Raw genomic sequence first — 17,026 nt, 5'->3', positions numbered from 1 at the left:
TTTTCATTTTATTGATTACTTTGGCTGTTTTTTTTGTGTTTTTTTTTTTTAATTTTGTAAAAAAGTCAGAATTCTGAGTAAAAAGTCAAAACTCTGAGGAAAAAAGTCAGAATTCGGACTTGTTTTCCCTCAGAATTCTGACTTTTCTCTCAGAATAATACAAAAAAAATATTTTAAACAGTCAGAAATCTGACAAAAAGTCAGAATTCTGACTTTTTTCCTCAGAATAATAATCATAATAAAAAAATCTAGTGGACCTTATTTATTTATTTATTTTTTTATCTGTTTATTTACCCATTGGCCCTAATCCTCTTCTGTACAAGTCAGTGTCCATCGGAACTCATGTATTCATAAAAGGAAAATGTGTTCAACTGAGTTCCAACAGCTGATGCTTTGGGTGCTGGGACCCCCGAGGGGGACTGTGGTCGTGTCCTGTTGTTAATCCATTACAACCCCATTTAGAGGCTTTATTGATCAATTACAGTAAAGGGGGTCAATAACATTCAAATCCACTTGCAGATACCAGGTCAGTGTTGACTGTTGGCGCTTCAAAAACCATGTGATGGATGATGATCTTCAGAGACAAGGGGCGTTTGTTTCCATCACTGTGAGGGGCCGTCGGTCGGAGTATCGCACCCTCCCTCCCTCCCTCCGTTCCTCTCACGCTGCTGCTGCTGCTTCTCTCATCCGCCTCCAGCCTGAAGGAGACGCCGAACGGAGCGGAGACGGAGATGGCGAGCATCAACATGGGGCTTGTACCGCTGCTTGTACCGCTGCTTGTGCGTGTCGCCTGGGTCCTCCTGGTCCTCCGAACGGCCCACGTCCACGGTCTGAACGGAGACGAGGACCAGAACCAGGACACCGAGTGCAAGATGAAGAGCGTCACCGTGTCTGCGCTGCCGTTTCTGAGGGAGAACGACCTGAGCATCATGCACAGTCCGTCGGCCTCGGAGCCCAAGCTGCTGTTCTCCGTCCGGAACGATTTTCCCGGAGACGTCGTGGTGGTGGACGACCTGGAAAACACCGAGCTGCCCTTCTTCGTCTTAGGTGAGTCCGGTCCGTTGTCCACGTTAAAGCCCATCACTGTTTATCCTCACAGCACACATCTGTTTATTAGCACAGGCCTGGCTACCGAACATAGCATCACCTACACCAACTGGAGCCACAACAGCCTCTTTATCAGCTTTAAGGTGGAATGAAGAGTCAGTGGGCTGATAATGATGACCATAGGGTGGATCATATTACCACTGAGGTGCTGGTTTTACAGCTTAACACCTGTTAGGAATAGAAACAGGCGGGTTAGCATTGTCAAGCTAACAAAATGTGGAGTTTTGTCTGTACTCATGACCAAACAGTGACTTAACTTCTAAGTGAACACTGGTTTAATGCTATAAATGTCAGTCAAGTGTGTATTCTGTTGACACACGTGGTCCGGGTACATGCATGTGCTACTCTCACTTTAATGTAACTTTTCATGCTAATCTCCAACTCAGTGTTGTCTCAGCTTCTAATATGTTTTATGATTGGACGTAAAGCAGCAGAACATGCATCTGCTTATTCAAGTTTTGTTAATATTTAGCGTTTTGGCTGAGTTGAAACCACATTTTCCAGATTAAATCCCAGTTTGTTCAGTTTTCATTGTGGAAGTGTACTGTCACTGTCCATGGTGCTGAAACTCTGCATCTCCATGAATAAGTTGAAGTTGGCCCTGATGATGACCAGCTCCATGTGCTTCTGTGGACCCTGACTCTGCCTCTGTGTGTTTAACTTAAACTCATTAACCACTTTAGGTAACTTTTTGTCAGTATGTAAGGATTAGTGTTACCAGTTGTGGGTTTGTTTACAGAATTACTTTGCATCCTGTTGACACGACCTAACCATAAATATGAAAACAAAAGCTCAAGCAGCAGAACATGCATCTACTAATTCAGGTTTTGTTAATATTCAGCATTTTAGCTGAGCTGAAACCACATTTTCCAGGTGAAATCCCAGTTTGTTCAGTTTTCATTGTGGAAGTGTGTTGTCACTGTCCATGGTGCTGAAATTCTGTATCTCCATGAATAACTTGAACTTGGTTCTGATGATGACCATCTCCATGTGCTTCTTTGGACCCAGACTCTGCCTCTGTGTGTTTTAACTTAAACTCATTAACCACTTTAGGTGACTTTTTGTCAGTATGTAAGGATTAGTGTTACCAGTTGTGGGTTTGTTTACAGAATTACTTTGCATCCTGTTGACACGACCTAACCATCAACATGAAAACAGCTCAACAGTGAATTAACTTCTAAGTAGAACACTGGTTTAATGCTATAAATGTCAGTCAAGTGTGTATTCTGTTGACACACGTGGTCCGGGTACATGCATGTTTTACTCTCACTTTAATGTAACTTTTCATGCTAATCTTCAGCTCAGTGTTGTCTCAGCTTCTAATATGTTTTATGATTGGACTTAGAGCAGCAGGACATGCATCTACTTATTCAGGTTTTGTCAATATTTAGCATTTGTAGCTGAGTTGAAACCACATTTTCAGGTTTGTTCAGTTTACATTGTTGAAGTGTGCTGTCGCTGTCCATGGTGCTGAAACTCTGCAGCTCCATGAATGAGTTGAAGTTGGGCGTGATGACCAGCTCCATGTGCTTCTGTGGACACTGACTCTGCCTCTGTGTGCTTATCTTTAACTTAGTAACCACTTGAGGCAACTTTTTGTCAGTATTTAAGGATTAGTGTTACCAGTTGTGGGTTTGTTTATAGAATTACTTTGCGTCCTGTTGAAACGACCTAACCGTCAACATGAAAAAAAAACCTCAAGCAGCAGAACATACATGTACTTATTCAGGTGTTGTTAATATTCACTGTTTGTAGCTGAGTTGAAACCACATTCTCCAGTTTGCTCAGTTTTCATTGTGGAAGTGTGCAGTTGCTGTCCATGGTGCTGAAACTCTTCATCTCCATGAAAAACTTGAACTTGGTTCCCATGATGGACCAGGTCCATGTGCTTCTGTGGACCCTGACTCTGCGTCTGTGTGTTTAACTTAAACTCATTAACCACTTTAGGTGACTTTTTGTCAGTATTTAAGGATTAGTGTTACCAGTTGTGGGTTTGTTTACAGAATTACTTTGCGTCCTGTTGACACGACCTAACCATCAACATGAAAACAGCTCAACAGTGAATTAACTTCTAAGTAGAACACTGGTTTAATGCTATAAATGTCAGTAAAGTGTGTATTTTGTTGACGCATGTGGTCCAGGTAAATGCATGTTTTACTCTCACTTTAATGTAACTTTTCATGCTAATCTTCAGCTCAGTGTTGTCTCAGCTTCTAATATGTTTTATGATTGGACTTAAAGCAGCGGAACATGCATCTGCTTATTCAGGTTTTGTTAATATTTAGCATTTGTAGCTGAGTTGAAACCACATTTTCCAGTTTGTTCAGTTTTCATTGTGGAAGTGTACTGTCACTGTCCATGGTGCTGAAACTCTGCATCTCCATGAATAAGTTGAAGTTCATCCTGATGATGACCAGCTCCATATGCTTTTGTGGACACTGACTCTGTCTCTTGGTGCTTAACTTTAACTTGGTAACCACTTTAGACAACTTTTTGTTGGTATTTAAGGATTAGTCTTGCCAGTTGTGGGCTTGTTTACAGAATTACTTTGCGTCCTGTTGACACGACCAAACCATCATTGTGAAAACAAAAGCTCAAGCAGCAGAACATGCATCTACTTATTCAAGTTTTGTTAATATTCACTATTTGTAGCTGAGTTTAAACCATATTTTCCAGGTTAAATCCCAGTTTGTTCAGTTTATATTGTGGAAGTGTACTGTCACTGTCCATGGTGCTGAAACTCTGCATCTCCATGAATAAGTTGAATTTGGTTCTGATGATGACCAGCTCCATGTGCCTCTGCCTCTGTGTGTTTAACTTAAACTCATTAACCACTTTAAGCGACATTTTATCAGTATGTAAGGATTAGTGTTACCAGTTGTGGGTTTGTTTACAGAATTACTTTGCATCCTGTTGACACGACCTAACCATCAACATGAAAACAGCTCAACAGTGAATTAACTTCTAAGTAGAACACTGGTTTAAAGCTGTAAATGTCAGTCAAGTGTGTATTCTGTTGACACTCGTGGTCTGGGTACATGCATGTGCTTCTCTCCCTTTAATGTAACTTTTCAGGCTAATCTTCAGCTCAGTGTTGTCTCAGCTTCTAATATGTTTTTTGATCGGACTTAAAGCAGCAGAACATGCATCTGTATATTCAAGTTTTGTTAATATTTAGCATTTTAGCTAAGTTGAAATCACAATTTCCACATTAAATCCCAGTGTGTTTAGTTTTCATTGTGGAAGTGTACTGTCACTGTCCATGGTGCTGAAACTCTGCATCTCCATGAATAAGTTGAAGTGGGTCCTGATGATGACCAGCTCCATGTGCTTCTGTGGACCCTGACTCTGCCTCTGTGTGCTTAACTTAAACTCATTAACCACTTTAGGTGACTTTTTGTTCGAAATGGAAGATTATTATTGCCAGTGGTGGATGTGTTTATAGAATTACTTTGCGTCCTGTTGACATGACCTAACAATCAACACAAAAACAAAAACTCTAGCAGCAGAACATGGATCTACTTTCTTTTTTTTTTGGTTTTGTTTGTATTGGCTGTTTGTAGTCGAGTTGAAACCACATTTTCCAGGTTAAATCCCAGTTTGTCAGTTTGCATTGTGGAAGTGTGCTGTCGCTGTCCATGGTGCTGAAACTCTGCATCTCCATGAATAAGTTGAATTTGGTTCTGATGATGACCAGCTCCATGTGCCTCTGCCTCTGTGTGTTTAACTTAAACTCATTAACCACTTTAAGCGACATTTTATCAGTATGTAAGGATTAGTGTTACCAGTTGTGGGTTTGTTTACAGAATTACTTTGCATCCTGTTGACACGACCTAACCATCAACATGAAAACAGCTCAACAGTGAATTAACTTCTAAGTAGAACACTGGTTTAAAGCTGTAAATGTCAGTCAAGTGTGTATTCTGTTGACACTCGTGGTCTGGGTACATGCATGTGCTTCTCTCCCTTTAATGTAACTTTTCAGGCTAATCTTCAGCTCAGTGTTGTCTCAGCTTCTAATATGTTTTTTGATCGGACTTAAAGCAGCAGAACATGCATCTGTATATTCAAGTTTTGTTAATATTTAGCATTTTAGCTAAGTTGAAATCACAATTTCCACATTAAATCCCAGTGTGTTTAGTTTTCATTGTGGAAGTGTACTGTCACTGTCCATGGTGCTGAAACTCTGCATCTCCATGAATAAGTTGAAGTGGGTCCTGATGATGACCAGCTCCATGTGCTTCTGTGGACCCTGACTCTGCCTCTGTGTGCTTAACTTAAACTCATTAACCACTTTAGGTGACTTTTTGTTCGAAATGGAAGATTATTATTGCCAGTGGTGGATGTGTTTATAGAATTACTTTGCGTCCTGTTGACATGACCTAACAATCAACACAAAAACAAAAACTCTAGCAGCAGAACATGGATCTACTTTCTTTTTTTTTTGGTTTTGTTTGTATTGGCTGTTTGTAGTCGAGTTGAAACCACATTTTCCAGGTTAAATCCCAGTTTGTCAGTTTGCATTGTGGAAGTGTGCTGTCGCTGTCCATGGTGCTGAAACTCTGCATCTCCATGAATAAGTTGAAGTTGGTTCTGATGATGACCAGCTCCATGTGGTTATGTGGACACTGATTATGCCTCTGTGTGCTTAACTTTAACACATTAATAACTTTATTCAACTTTTTTGTTAAAAATTGAGGATTAGTGTTGCCAGTGGTGGGTTTGTTTATGGAATTACTTTGCGTAAATATCAGTAAAGTGTGTGTTCTGTTGACATGCATGCATTACATTGTTATTTTAATGCAACTTTTCGTGCTAATCTCCAACTCAGTCTCAGCTTCTAATGTGTTTTATGACTGGACTTAGAGCAGCAGAACATGCATCTACTTATTCAGGTTTTGTTAATATTTAGCATTTTAGCTGAGTTGAAACCACATTTTCCAGTTTGTTCAGTTTCCATTGTGGAAGTGTACTGTCACTGTCCATGGTGCTGAAACTCTGCATCTCCATGAATAAGTTGAAGTTGATGATCAGCTCCATGTGCTTCTGTGGACACTGATTCTTTCTCTGTGTGCTTAACTTTAACTCATTAACCACTTTAGGCAACTTTTTGTAAGTATTTGAGGATTAGTGTTACCAGTGGTGGGTTTGTGTATAGAATTACTTTGTGTCCTGTTGACACGACCTAACCATTAACATGAAAACAGTGTAAGTGTTTACTATTGGACTAATACTTTTTCCATCCGTCCATATGTGTAATGTCACTGCCAGACTCATTTGTTGGATGTTTACTCTGAAATGGCAGATTTTGCCTATTCATTTTAAATCCTTTCTAAACAGATATCCTGCTATGTTTTTGTTGTCACGAAGGCCCCTCATTATGGGGGATTTGCCTGTTTGCAATGAACAGACCAAAGCTGGCATTACACTGCCCCATTGTGTGATTTTTTTTTTTTTTTTTTTTTTTTTTTTTTTTTTTTTTTTTTGAGATAGTATGTTTGTGTTCTGAATCGGGGGCAACAGTATGTAGTACAACAGGGTGGAAAATGAACTTCCAGTAGAAGGTATACTGCTGAAATTTACCACCTATAAAATGAATCATGCAATACCTATGACTGACCTCTAGGTCTTTAGTGAAAATAATGTTTCTGTTAGAATATGTTCACACTGCAGGTAAAAGTGGCCCAAATTTGACTTTCTTTGCCCATATGAGACCCAAATTTGATCAAAATTTTATTTATTTATTTATTTATTTATTTTTTTAATGACAATCTGAACAACATAAATAACTTTTTGTTTTTTTTCCTCCAAATCATGACCCTGGTCTTAGATCACATACATATGTCTGATAGTAAAGTAACATCTAGGTTTGTGTGACATGACTTTGTGGACGACATCGTTCATCATTAAATGTGATGCACGTCACCAACGCCCAACCAGCCTTTACCTGCTATATTTCACCTGACTGTTTTCAGCTTCAACATGACCAAACTTGTATCAGTTTTCACCTTATTTAATAGTTTTTCACCCTCAGATACATTTCAGTGACTCCGAAAAGACCTGAGAGACAGACTGTTTATGATGATGTCACTTCTGTGTCTTTACTTATTTTCACAGTCTGATACTGCAACAGTTTCACAACAAACTGAGGCTTTCTTGACTTGTAAAATTCTTTTAAACTCAAATATTGATTAAACCAGACTTAAAAAATAACCTGGCTCTCACTATTGACTGTAATAGAATAGGACTTTGTCACAGGCCAGAAACATTGTCCTGATTGAAGAACCAGTCAAACTCAGTTTGGGAACATCGTCAGAGCAGAAGTTCAGTAGTCTTTAATAGTTATTTTTGGATTACAGTTACTTTTGCGGCACTAATAGCATTGTTTTTGCCTATTCTAAGAAGATAGTGATGGCCACAGTAGTGGTGTTTATACTTCTGCTTGTTAAATAAGACATGGATCAGGTGTTTATTCAGTAGAATAAGGTGTGTTCGTGCTGGAATTCAACAGACACAGGAATGGAATGGCTGTCATACATGCACATATGCTGATTTCACAGGAGAATGCAATGGTCTCTGACTTTTTTCCAGAGCTGTATATACTTCTTGCATTTTTTTATTTATTTATTTTTTGCCACTTACGGGTAAGGACCCAAATATGGTAACTTCCTTGACCTTGATTTTCTACATAACAATAAAAATTTAGAAAAATTTCACAAAAATAATAGTCTTATTCTGTCCTCCAATAACACACTAAGGCTGAAATTTGGAATTTCACAGTATTTCTATGAGTGAACTATAAAGGGTTAAGATTTTTCAAAGAATAAACAATTTGGCAATGTATTCACTAGTTGCTTTTCCATTGGACATCTGTGCAAAATTTTACTGATATTTAGTAAATGTCGACAAAACAGAAGTGCATAATGTCAGTTTTTCCATCAAATCACAAATGCAATGATTTGTTTATTATCGTGAGATGACACAAGAAGTCATTCCATAAACACGACGATGAACGTAAATATCGTGTTGATTTACAGATATATTCATTATTTATTACCCCTCTATCCCATACTAAATTACAAAATAACTGGGTTTCCTGGTGTGTCCTCACATACTGCACCATATTTCGTTTACAACTCTTCTTCTTCACTATTTTTAATGTCTGTCAACATGTTTTTTTTTGTTTTTTTTTTTCTCACGTGACTCTAGTTACGGAAAAAGGTCTTTCTATTGCAGTTTTGCGTGATATATCAATTGCACTATGCCCAAAAAACCACCTCTTGCCAGCGCAAAGACTTCAAAAAATTAAAAAAAATTACAGTTTTGCCGAAAATGTCATTTTTCCATCAGGTAAAGTTTTATGCACAAGTTAAAATTTGTGCAATTTGAGGATCAATGGAAAAGCGACTAGTGACAGATTTCACTACTTGATGCTACTGACATGTTTTATTTGGCAGAATGAGAGTGATAAGTGTCTCTTTACAATGTACTTTTGCTATTAAACACACATTTCCTCAGTTTGGCAGACAAATACTGCTGCACTTTGAAAGTGATAATAATTAAAAAAAAAAAAAAACTTGTTTAATTGTGCTTTAAGGCTTCACACAGCACTGGAGTGTGTACAATGTAATAATATATCTTCTTTAATTAAGAGACATATGAAGTTTGGGAATAGCCCTGTGTTGGTCCCTAATGATGTTTGCTGTGTTATTGAGTGTTCACACCATGAGACCGTGGCGGCTCTTTGTAAAGTCTAAATAGTTCATTTGAAGGGCTTCATTTAGGCGGCAGTTAATTCATTGTGGGGTGCAGGGAAATAAGCTAAAGCAAACGCACAGCGAAACAGGTCTGAAGAACTGCCGTTGCATATTAATGAGCTGGAATTTGTGTCTGACGTTAGCGTTGTACTCGGCAACTTTTGATTTAAAGGTGTGATATTTTGCTTTTCTAAGTGGAATTCTTCATTTTCCAACATTTCGCTGTGGTCTCCATAAACTGTAAATGCTCTGCTTGGGTCTGAATTCTTCATTCATTCAACTCCACAGGTCCATCTTCAACCCTATTTCTGAGTAATGACACCTGAAAGGTGGTTTGGAGCGCTGGCCCTTTAAATGCACATGAGCCACTTCAGGCTCCGCCCCCTTCAGGATGTTGGCTGTGCTGCTCTGTCCCACTCAACTGCTTCTGTTTGTTAATCCAACCAACAACTGATCATTATTGGTTGGAGGTAGCCATGGGCCAGAAGGCCAGTTCGATTCCACAGACTGGCAGAAAAAGTTGTTGGCTGATGTGCTTTTGAGCAAGGCAGTTAACCCCCCATTTGCTCCCCGGGCGCCTGCAATGGCAAGCCCACTCCTCCTAGTTTGCAGTGGGTGGTATGTTCCAGCATGTTCTAGGGATGGGTTTAAAGCACAGGTTGAATTTCAGTGTGTGGTTAAAAAATGTACTATATACTGACAATAAAGGATCTTAATTAAAAAAAATAAATAAAAATGTTTATTTCACAAACATAATACAAAGCTTAAGGAAAAAAAATAAGATAAGACAAAAATAAAAAATAGAATAATAGAAAAAGGAGCAATTGTTGTGCCTGAAAGGGAGTAGGAAGAAGCCATTGCTTATCCAGTCCTCAGACTGTTCGTGCCTAATCACATGTTCTACAACATAAGATGGTGAATTTAATTTAAATTTTAGGCAATCTGCTCGAAGTTTGGAAATATTTTCAGTTTTTACTACAACTGCTGCTGCTGATAAACAATTATGGTGAGAAATGTTCTTCAGAAGTCTTGACCTTATATGTGCAAATGTTGTGACATAACTAGTTATAAAACAACAAATTGAGCAGGAATTAAAACAGGTTGTAGAAATCCACTGGATTTTTTCCAAAATGAATATAAAGATAGTTTTGCAGCACCTGGAGGGTTCAAATTCAAACTGTATGAACTATTAGGGTCCAAATACACAAATAAATGAACCACAGACTAATAAAAGTGGGTTTAGACAAATATGAGCCCTTTAAGGTTTCTGCTCCCACTGCCTGGAACAACCTACAGACGGAGGAAAAAATGAAAGCTCTGACCTCTGTAACCCCTGACATGTCTGTGGTGAGCGTTCTGAAGGTGTGATTTATTTTAAATATTCATAAAACTTCAACTGTTTCCTCAATAGGAAACATTTCACAAATAAATGAACCAAAGACTAACAAAAGTGGGTTTAGAGAAATATGACCCCTTTAACGTCGGTACCAGCCAACAGAGCCCCACATTTGTTGTGCAAGTCTCATCCTTGTAAATATAAACACTGGAGCAGCTGCAGGCTTTTATTTATTTATTTATTTTTTTATTTGTCACTTGGTTTCCTTTGCTGGATAAAAAAGAGGGTTACCAGCATTGAATTACTAACCGGATCTTTCACTTGTTGTATATGTCTTCTCCGGAAAGAAAAACAATTTACAGTGCATGGCAGTATTGATAACAAGCAGTAATTGCATTTAAAGCAGCGTCGGAGCAGCTCTGTGATCAGATGCCTGTTGAATGCAGTTGTGTTAGAAAGGAATAATAATAATAAAAAAAAAAGAATAAAGTCTTTCCGGCTGGTGTCGAGGAACCGCGAGGTCTTATTATGACTATGATAAATGTGGGTTCCCTGCCTTTGTGCTTCTACCATGATACTACATAGAGTGTGCGACAGAAACACCGGTGCTGTCACCTGTGTCTGCCGTATAAATACATAAAAACATGTTGTAGGCTGACTCACAAACCATAATGATGGTGCATCCAAGCCCCAGCGGTGTCCCACAGCTCCCATCAGAGCTGCCCTTTGTCACTGGGTCTGTTCAGACGCTTTGTGTGGACATAGAGGAGGGTGGTGGGTTCACCGGCCCCAGGGTTTCATCTCTGCTTCTGGTAGATGATACGGTCCTGTTGACTTCATCAAGCTGTGACCTTTGACCTGCACCGGGTCGGTTTGCAGCTGAGTGTGAAGGGTCGTGCTGGGATGAGAATTAGTGCCACAAAGTCTGAGGTTGTGGTTCTCAGTTGGAGAACAAATGAATCCCTGTTCCTGGTTAGAGAGGAGGATCTCTAGGTTTTGTGGGGGCGTGGAATGGGAGATCGACAGCTGGATTGATCGTGTTGGTCTGTTGTTGTGGTGAGGATTTAATGGACTGCAACTGATTTGGTAAAAAAACCTTTGATTTAGAAGTGTTAGATAATTTATCTTCTAAGCATCTTTGAGTACCAAGAAAAACACTATAAAACCAGTGTCTTCTTGTTCTTCTTGTTCTTCTTGTTCTTCTTCTTCTTCTTGTTATTGTTGTAATTATTATTATTATCTGGTTTTAAGAGTTAATTTCTTATTTTAAGCGTTCATACTAGGGCTGGATGATTAATTGATCTTAAACACTGTAAAAAATCTAAATCTTACCAAGTGTATTTTTCTCATTTCTAGTCAAAATATCTCATCACATTTAAAATAAGACAAAATCACCTAAAGAGTAACTTTTCACTGAGATATAAGAACTTAGTTTTAGACAATTGATCTGGAAAATCTTATTTCAAGGAATGTTACCAAGATAATTTTCACTTGTTCCGTTGGCAGATTTTTTTTTTGCTTAATTCAAGTTTTTTTTTTTTTGCTTAATTCAAGCAAAAAAAAGTGAAAATTATAGTACTACTTTTCTCCCTTTTTTAGTTTAAGTTTATTTTTATTGTTGTTGATTTTTTTGGGGGGGGGCAGGGGGACTGGACATATGCTTGTACCTGTGCTGAGAGGATGTGTTTACTGAAAATGTGTCCTAATAAAGAGTATTAAAAAAAAAAAAAAAAAAAGACAGACGATACTGTCTATTGACTATGAAACAGTGTTGATAGTATTTCACCATGACTACCCCCTTGAATACAACACATAAACATTTCACTATCCACAGGCTGACCTTTGACGGTAAACTTCATCACACGTCACAGTGGGAGCAGTGTGTTGCATTATGGGCTGCACACGAAAACGACATGCCGACTAAAACACCACCTCCAGCTCAAATCTAGTTTTTAGAGGAAAAAATTGGGATTTTATTTTTGTTATGTTTCCAAAATCCTTGCAGCCCTAGTTCATCCATCTGTAGACATACTTGTTACCTCCGCCAAGGAGGTTATGTTTTTGCCAGGGTTGGTTTGTTTGTTTGTTTGTTGGTTAGTTAGCAACATAACTGAAAAAGTTATGGATGGGTTTTCATGAAATTTTCAGGAAATGTTGATACTGGCACAAGGAACAAATGATTAAATTTTGGTGGTGATTTGGGGGGGGGGGGGGGGGGGGGGCTGATCTGCCTTGGCAGAGGTCTGTGCTCTCTGACTGCTTTTCTAGTTTCTAGATTTAACTATCTGAATTCAAGAACTCTTGAGTGAAATGATCTTGCTGCAAGGACAGATACTCCACTTGTTTTGTTTTGTACCTTTTTCCTCAGATTCAGTGTTTTTATCTCGTTTTTAGACATTCTCTTTTTTGCAGTGTGGACAGTCTGATTCAAGAATGTGTACTGTTAGTTTGTGCACATAATGACATTTTACTTGGAGGTAGTTCTTGGCTAGATAAAAAAAAATGGAAAAAAACAGAAACTAGAAAAGCACTTGGAGAGTGCAGACCTCTGCCAAGCCAGATCTGCCCCCCCCCCCCCCCCCCCTCCCCCCAATCACCACCAACATTCAATCATTTGTTCCTTGTGCCAGTATCAACATTTCCTGAAAATTTAATCCAAATCCGTCCATAACTTTTTGAGTTATCTCGCAAACAAACAAACCCAGATGAAAACATACCCTCTGCTGTTCCTTGGCGGAGGTAAAAGAAAAACAAAACAAAAAAAAAAACTCAAGAACTGAGAGTATCTGATCCATCAGCAGGTACCTCTCAGATGGTCCTCGTCCCCTCACTGTCTGAAAAGTTGCTGACAGTGTTTTTATACCCGCCCCAGATCTGGAGTCGGTGTCATCCCTCTGGTGTTTTTCATTAAAACACTCTGGTTCCACATGTCGGTATTAGCCGCTAACGCTGGTGTCAACTGCTTCAACCGCTGTGTTCCACCACTGGTGTTTTTTCTACTACAGCTGGAGTTCTCAAGGCTAGAAAATGCAAAGTAAAGTCTTGAGGCGCTGCTTGAACACAGTAATCAGACTGTTTCAACACTGTGATAATGTTGTGTATAACCAGAAGCAATATATGACCAAGTAATATCAACCAGCAGGAGGCTGCACATGTAGAGAGAAGAGAGAGGCTTCAAGGATCTGCTTTTACAAGTCAGCGTTTTCAAGTTTTGGGCTGTTTTTTATTTATGGCTCAGGCTGAATGTGCTGCTGATTTAGTTGGAATTGTTGATAATAACATAAGCGGTAACACATGGACACATTTGGTGTTCAGCAGTCTCTGTCATGTAATCAGAGTAACTTATATGCATGTATTAGACATATTTGAGTAGGTATTTATAAGCACTTTAACATTATGTAGAACACAATTTAGGGAGATAAAAGTTTTAGGTGAAAAATGTCAAATTATTGTTCAGTAACATGTGGACTTCATTCCTTCATTTCATTTGTTTGTTTATTTTGGGCATTTACAGAATACATGTAAGTTCAAAAATCCCAAAATCATTCATTTACACTCGAAAAGGAGTGGGAAGAAGAAAAACGTATTTAATCCCACCCCCATTCTCATCATCATCCTGAGACTTCAAGCCTTGATTTGAAACGGACATGAATTCTTTTAGCTTTACGCAAACACTCAAAACATTAATTGGTATCAAGTAGGACAAAACCTTTTAGATATTCTGTTCAACTATGCTGAAAATAAATTTTGGGGTAAAATATTGGGAAAGTCTGTTTTATTGACATGAGAATGTGGTCACATGTGAACAGGTTGCCATAGTAACACATGGACAACTCTTTACCATTGTATGCGTCACCCAAAATGTTGACTTATTTTTTAAAACAAGCCAGATGTAATCAGAATGCTTTATTTAATGTATTTAACACTAACACAGTGTTATGTACAATTTGTTGTGGTCTATACTGATATAGGTAAATTACAAATAGAGTAATTTCTCAGTAACAGTTCAGATAGTCTATATAAATGTGACAGATTGAATAAATGTAAAAAAATTTTAAATATAAGTTTTAGCGTCAAATTCAAACAGTTGTGATTTTTTTGTGTATTTTTAGCTGTGTTTGGTGTGTTTTTAGCATTTTTTTGTGTAATTGAGTGTATTTTTTTAGTATATTATGTGTGTATTTTAGTATATTTTGTGTGTAGCTTTGTGCAGTTTTTATTTTTTGTGTATTTTTATTAGAATATTGTTTGTTTTGTGTGTATTTTTAGCTGTGTTTTGGTGCTTTTTTTTTTTTTTTTTTTTTAGCATTTTTTGTGCATTTGAGTGTAGTTTTTTTAGTACATTTTGTGTGTAATTTAGTGCAGTTTTTATTTTCGGAGTACTTTTAGTATATTGGGTTTTGTGTGTATATTTTTAGCTGTGTTTTGGTTTTTTTTTTTTTTTTTTTTTAGCATTTTTTGTGTATTTGAGTGTAGTTTTTTTTAGTACATTTTGTGTGTAGGTTAGTACATTTTTTATTGTGTTTTCTGTGCATGTTGGTGTATAATTCATGGTTGGACAGGTTCAGGTTTGAAATTTAGCACCTAAAATATTAGAAACATTAGTCATATATTAGGGTAGATACCCTGTGACTGTCTCAAAAACCCATTAGATCAGTCAATAAGGAAATAATCATTAATTACAGCCTTAAAACAAAGTGGAGTTGGACACTTTCAGACATATTTTGATATAACAGACTCACTTGTGTTTGGTTTCTGTTTTTATCTGCTGTATGTAAAGTGTCTTTGAGTACCACGAAAAGCCCTATACAAATAAAACATTATTATTATTATTATTATTATTATTATTATTATTATTACTGGTCCATGTCCGTCTGACGTCTGTCACGTCCGTTTATCTCGGAGCTTCACTGTTCGCTGGATGTGACACGATGACAACACATGTAATAATTGAGTTTTTTTAAGTCAAATGTTGTAAAGCCTGGTCTCTGTTTTCTTGTTAAAACCCGAACCTTAACGCTGAATCCCTCATTTTGGCTGGAGAAAGCTGAATTTAGTTCTTAGGTTTGCTGGGATTCTTTAATTTTTCCTCCCCATCATCCTTTTTGAAGTACATGATGTAAAAGTGCATGTGCTCTTCTATTCCGCTGTGTTTGTGTTGAACTGGTGAAGGGAGAGCGCCGGCTACAATTTACATCCAGGTTTTTTTCCACCTTTTTACAGTGGCTGGCATTTTTCTTGCCAAATTGCTTCTCTGTGAAGCATCTAAGAAGCAATTTGAAAGAAGAAGGTGGGGGGGGCGATGGGAATGAGGGGGTACGGGGAGGGGGGGCTTCGGTGACTGACAGTAAATTGTAGCTTCAGGACTGCAGCCTCTCGTTAGTGTCAGAAACGCCCGGTTCCGTTATTAGAAATTTACCCTTTTGGTGTTGTGTCATAAATTCAGCAGGAGGTGAGGTAATAAAGTTGCCCTCTGGGAGAGACTGGAGCTCTATTTGCACTGGCAGTGATTTGCACATCTGGGCCAGAGGCTTGGAAGGAAGTCAGCCCTTAACTGCCTCCCATTCAGATCAGCTCTCTGGAACAATCATTTGGCTGCTGCCGCTCAGGTCGGTGCCACGGTGAGGCTGATATTGTTGCCAGTGCAGCGAGCGTTAAACTCCACCTCTGTTGTATTCAACATGACCCACCACCACCACCACCACCACCACCACCTGTGAGGCCTGTCTGAACCCTCCAGTATCTGGGGGAGCAGATTAAGCACACATTACACTTCATTTCATAAAAGGTCGTATTATTTTTCGCAATTTGAATTAAGGCAGAATTCAAAAGTTGTTCAGTTTTGCATGGAAGTTCTGACCCAGCCACTAAAGTTAACACTTTGCAAATGATGTTAAATTAGTACACGAACAACCTTCTCCAAATTTACGATTTTTATGTAAAAAACAGAACAAAACAAACAAAACAAAACAAAAAACAAACAAAACAAAAAACAAACAAGCTTTATTGTGTGTTTTGCATAAAAAAAAAATGTTTTCTTTACATTACAAACATGGCATTTAAAGGGAATGTTATGCACACTTTGTTCTTCATGTTATAAAGGATTGTATTTTTCACAATTTGTATTACGTAAGAATTCAAAAGTTGTTCATTTCTGAATGATTTTTAAAATTCTGACCTGACCACTAAAATTAACACTTTGTAAATAATGTTAAATTACTACAATAACAACCGTCTCCAAATTTCCAATTTTTATAAACAAACAAACAATAAACAAGCTTTTTTTGTGTGTTTTGCATCAAAAAATATGTTTTTTTTTATGTTGCAAACATGGCTTTTAAAGGGTATATTATGTACACTTTGTACTTCATGTTATAAAAGATTATATTTTTCACTCCTTGTTTTAGGTCAGAATTCATCAATTGTTCATTTTAGCTTGATTTTTTTTAAAAGTACTGACCCAGCCACTGAAATTAGCACTTCGTAAATAATGTTAAATTCCTAAACTAATACCTTTCTTCAAAGTGAGTAAAAAATGCACACTGACACATATTAGCATTTTACATTTAATCTAGCATAAAAAAATGCATATCAGCCAATGTTACTGTTATTCAGTGACAAATGCCAGGATGAAAAAATAAAAGTATCTAATTTTCATTTAAAAAAAAAGCTTTTTTTTATGTTTTTCACCAAAAAATATGGTTTACATTATAAACATGGCATTTAAAGGGCAAATTATGCACACTTTGTACTCCATGCTTTAAAAGATGGTGTTTTTCACAATTTGTTTTAGGTCAAAATTCAAAAGTTGTTCATTTGTGCTTGA

At 37.7% G+C, this 17,026-nt stretch overlaps 1 protein-coding gene across 1 annotated transcript in view; it reads left to right on the top strand.

Moving 5' to 3' along the window:
- Window positions 1–670: 670 nt before the first annotated feature.
- The window catches only part of astn1 (astrotactin 1), a 982,704-nt gene continuing 966,348 nt past the window's right edge, over window positions 671–17,026 (top strand). The window contains 1 exon segment of the mRNA XM_030160213.1: window positions 671–1,047. Within this exon segment, the coding sequence (XP_030016073.1) occupies window positions 732–1,047 (316 nt within the window). The 5' untranslated portion in view covers window positions 671–731.

Source organism: Sphaeramia orbicularis, chromosome 17 (genome assembly GCF_902148855.1).
Source record: "Sphaeramia orbicularis chromosome 17, fSphaOr1.1, whole genome shotgun sequence".
NCBI classification, from domain to species: domain Eukaryota; kingdom Metazoa; phylum Chordata; class Actinopteri; order Kurtiformes; family Apogonidae; genus Sphaeramia; species Sphaeramia orbicularis.
Note: the sequence above shows the minus strand (reverse complement) of the source record. Positions and strands in the feature narration are given on the sequence as shown.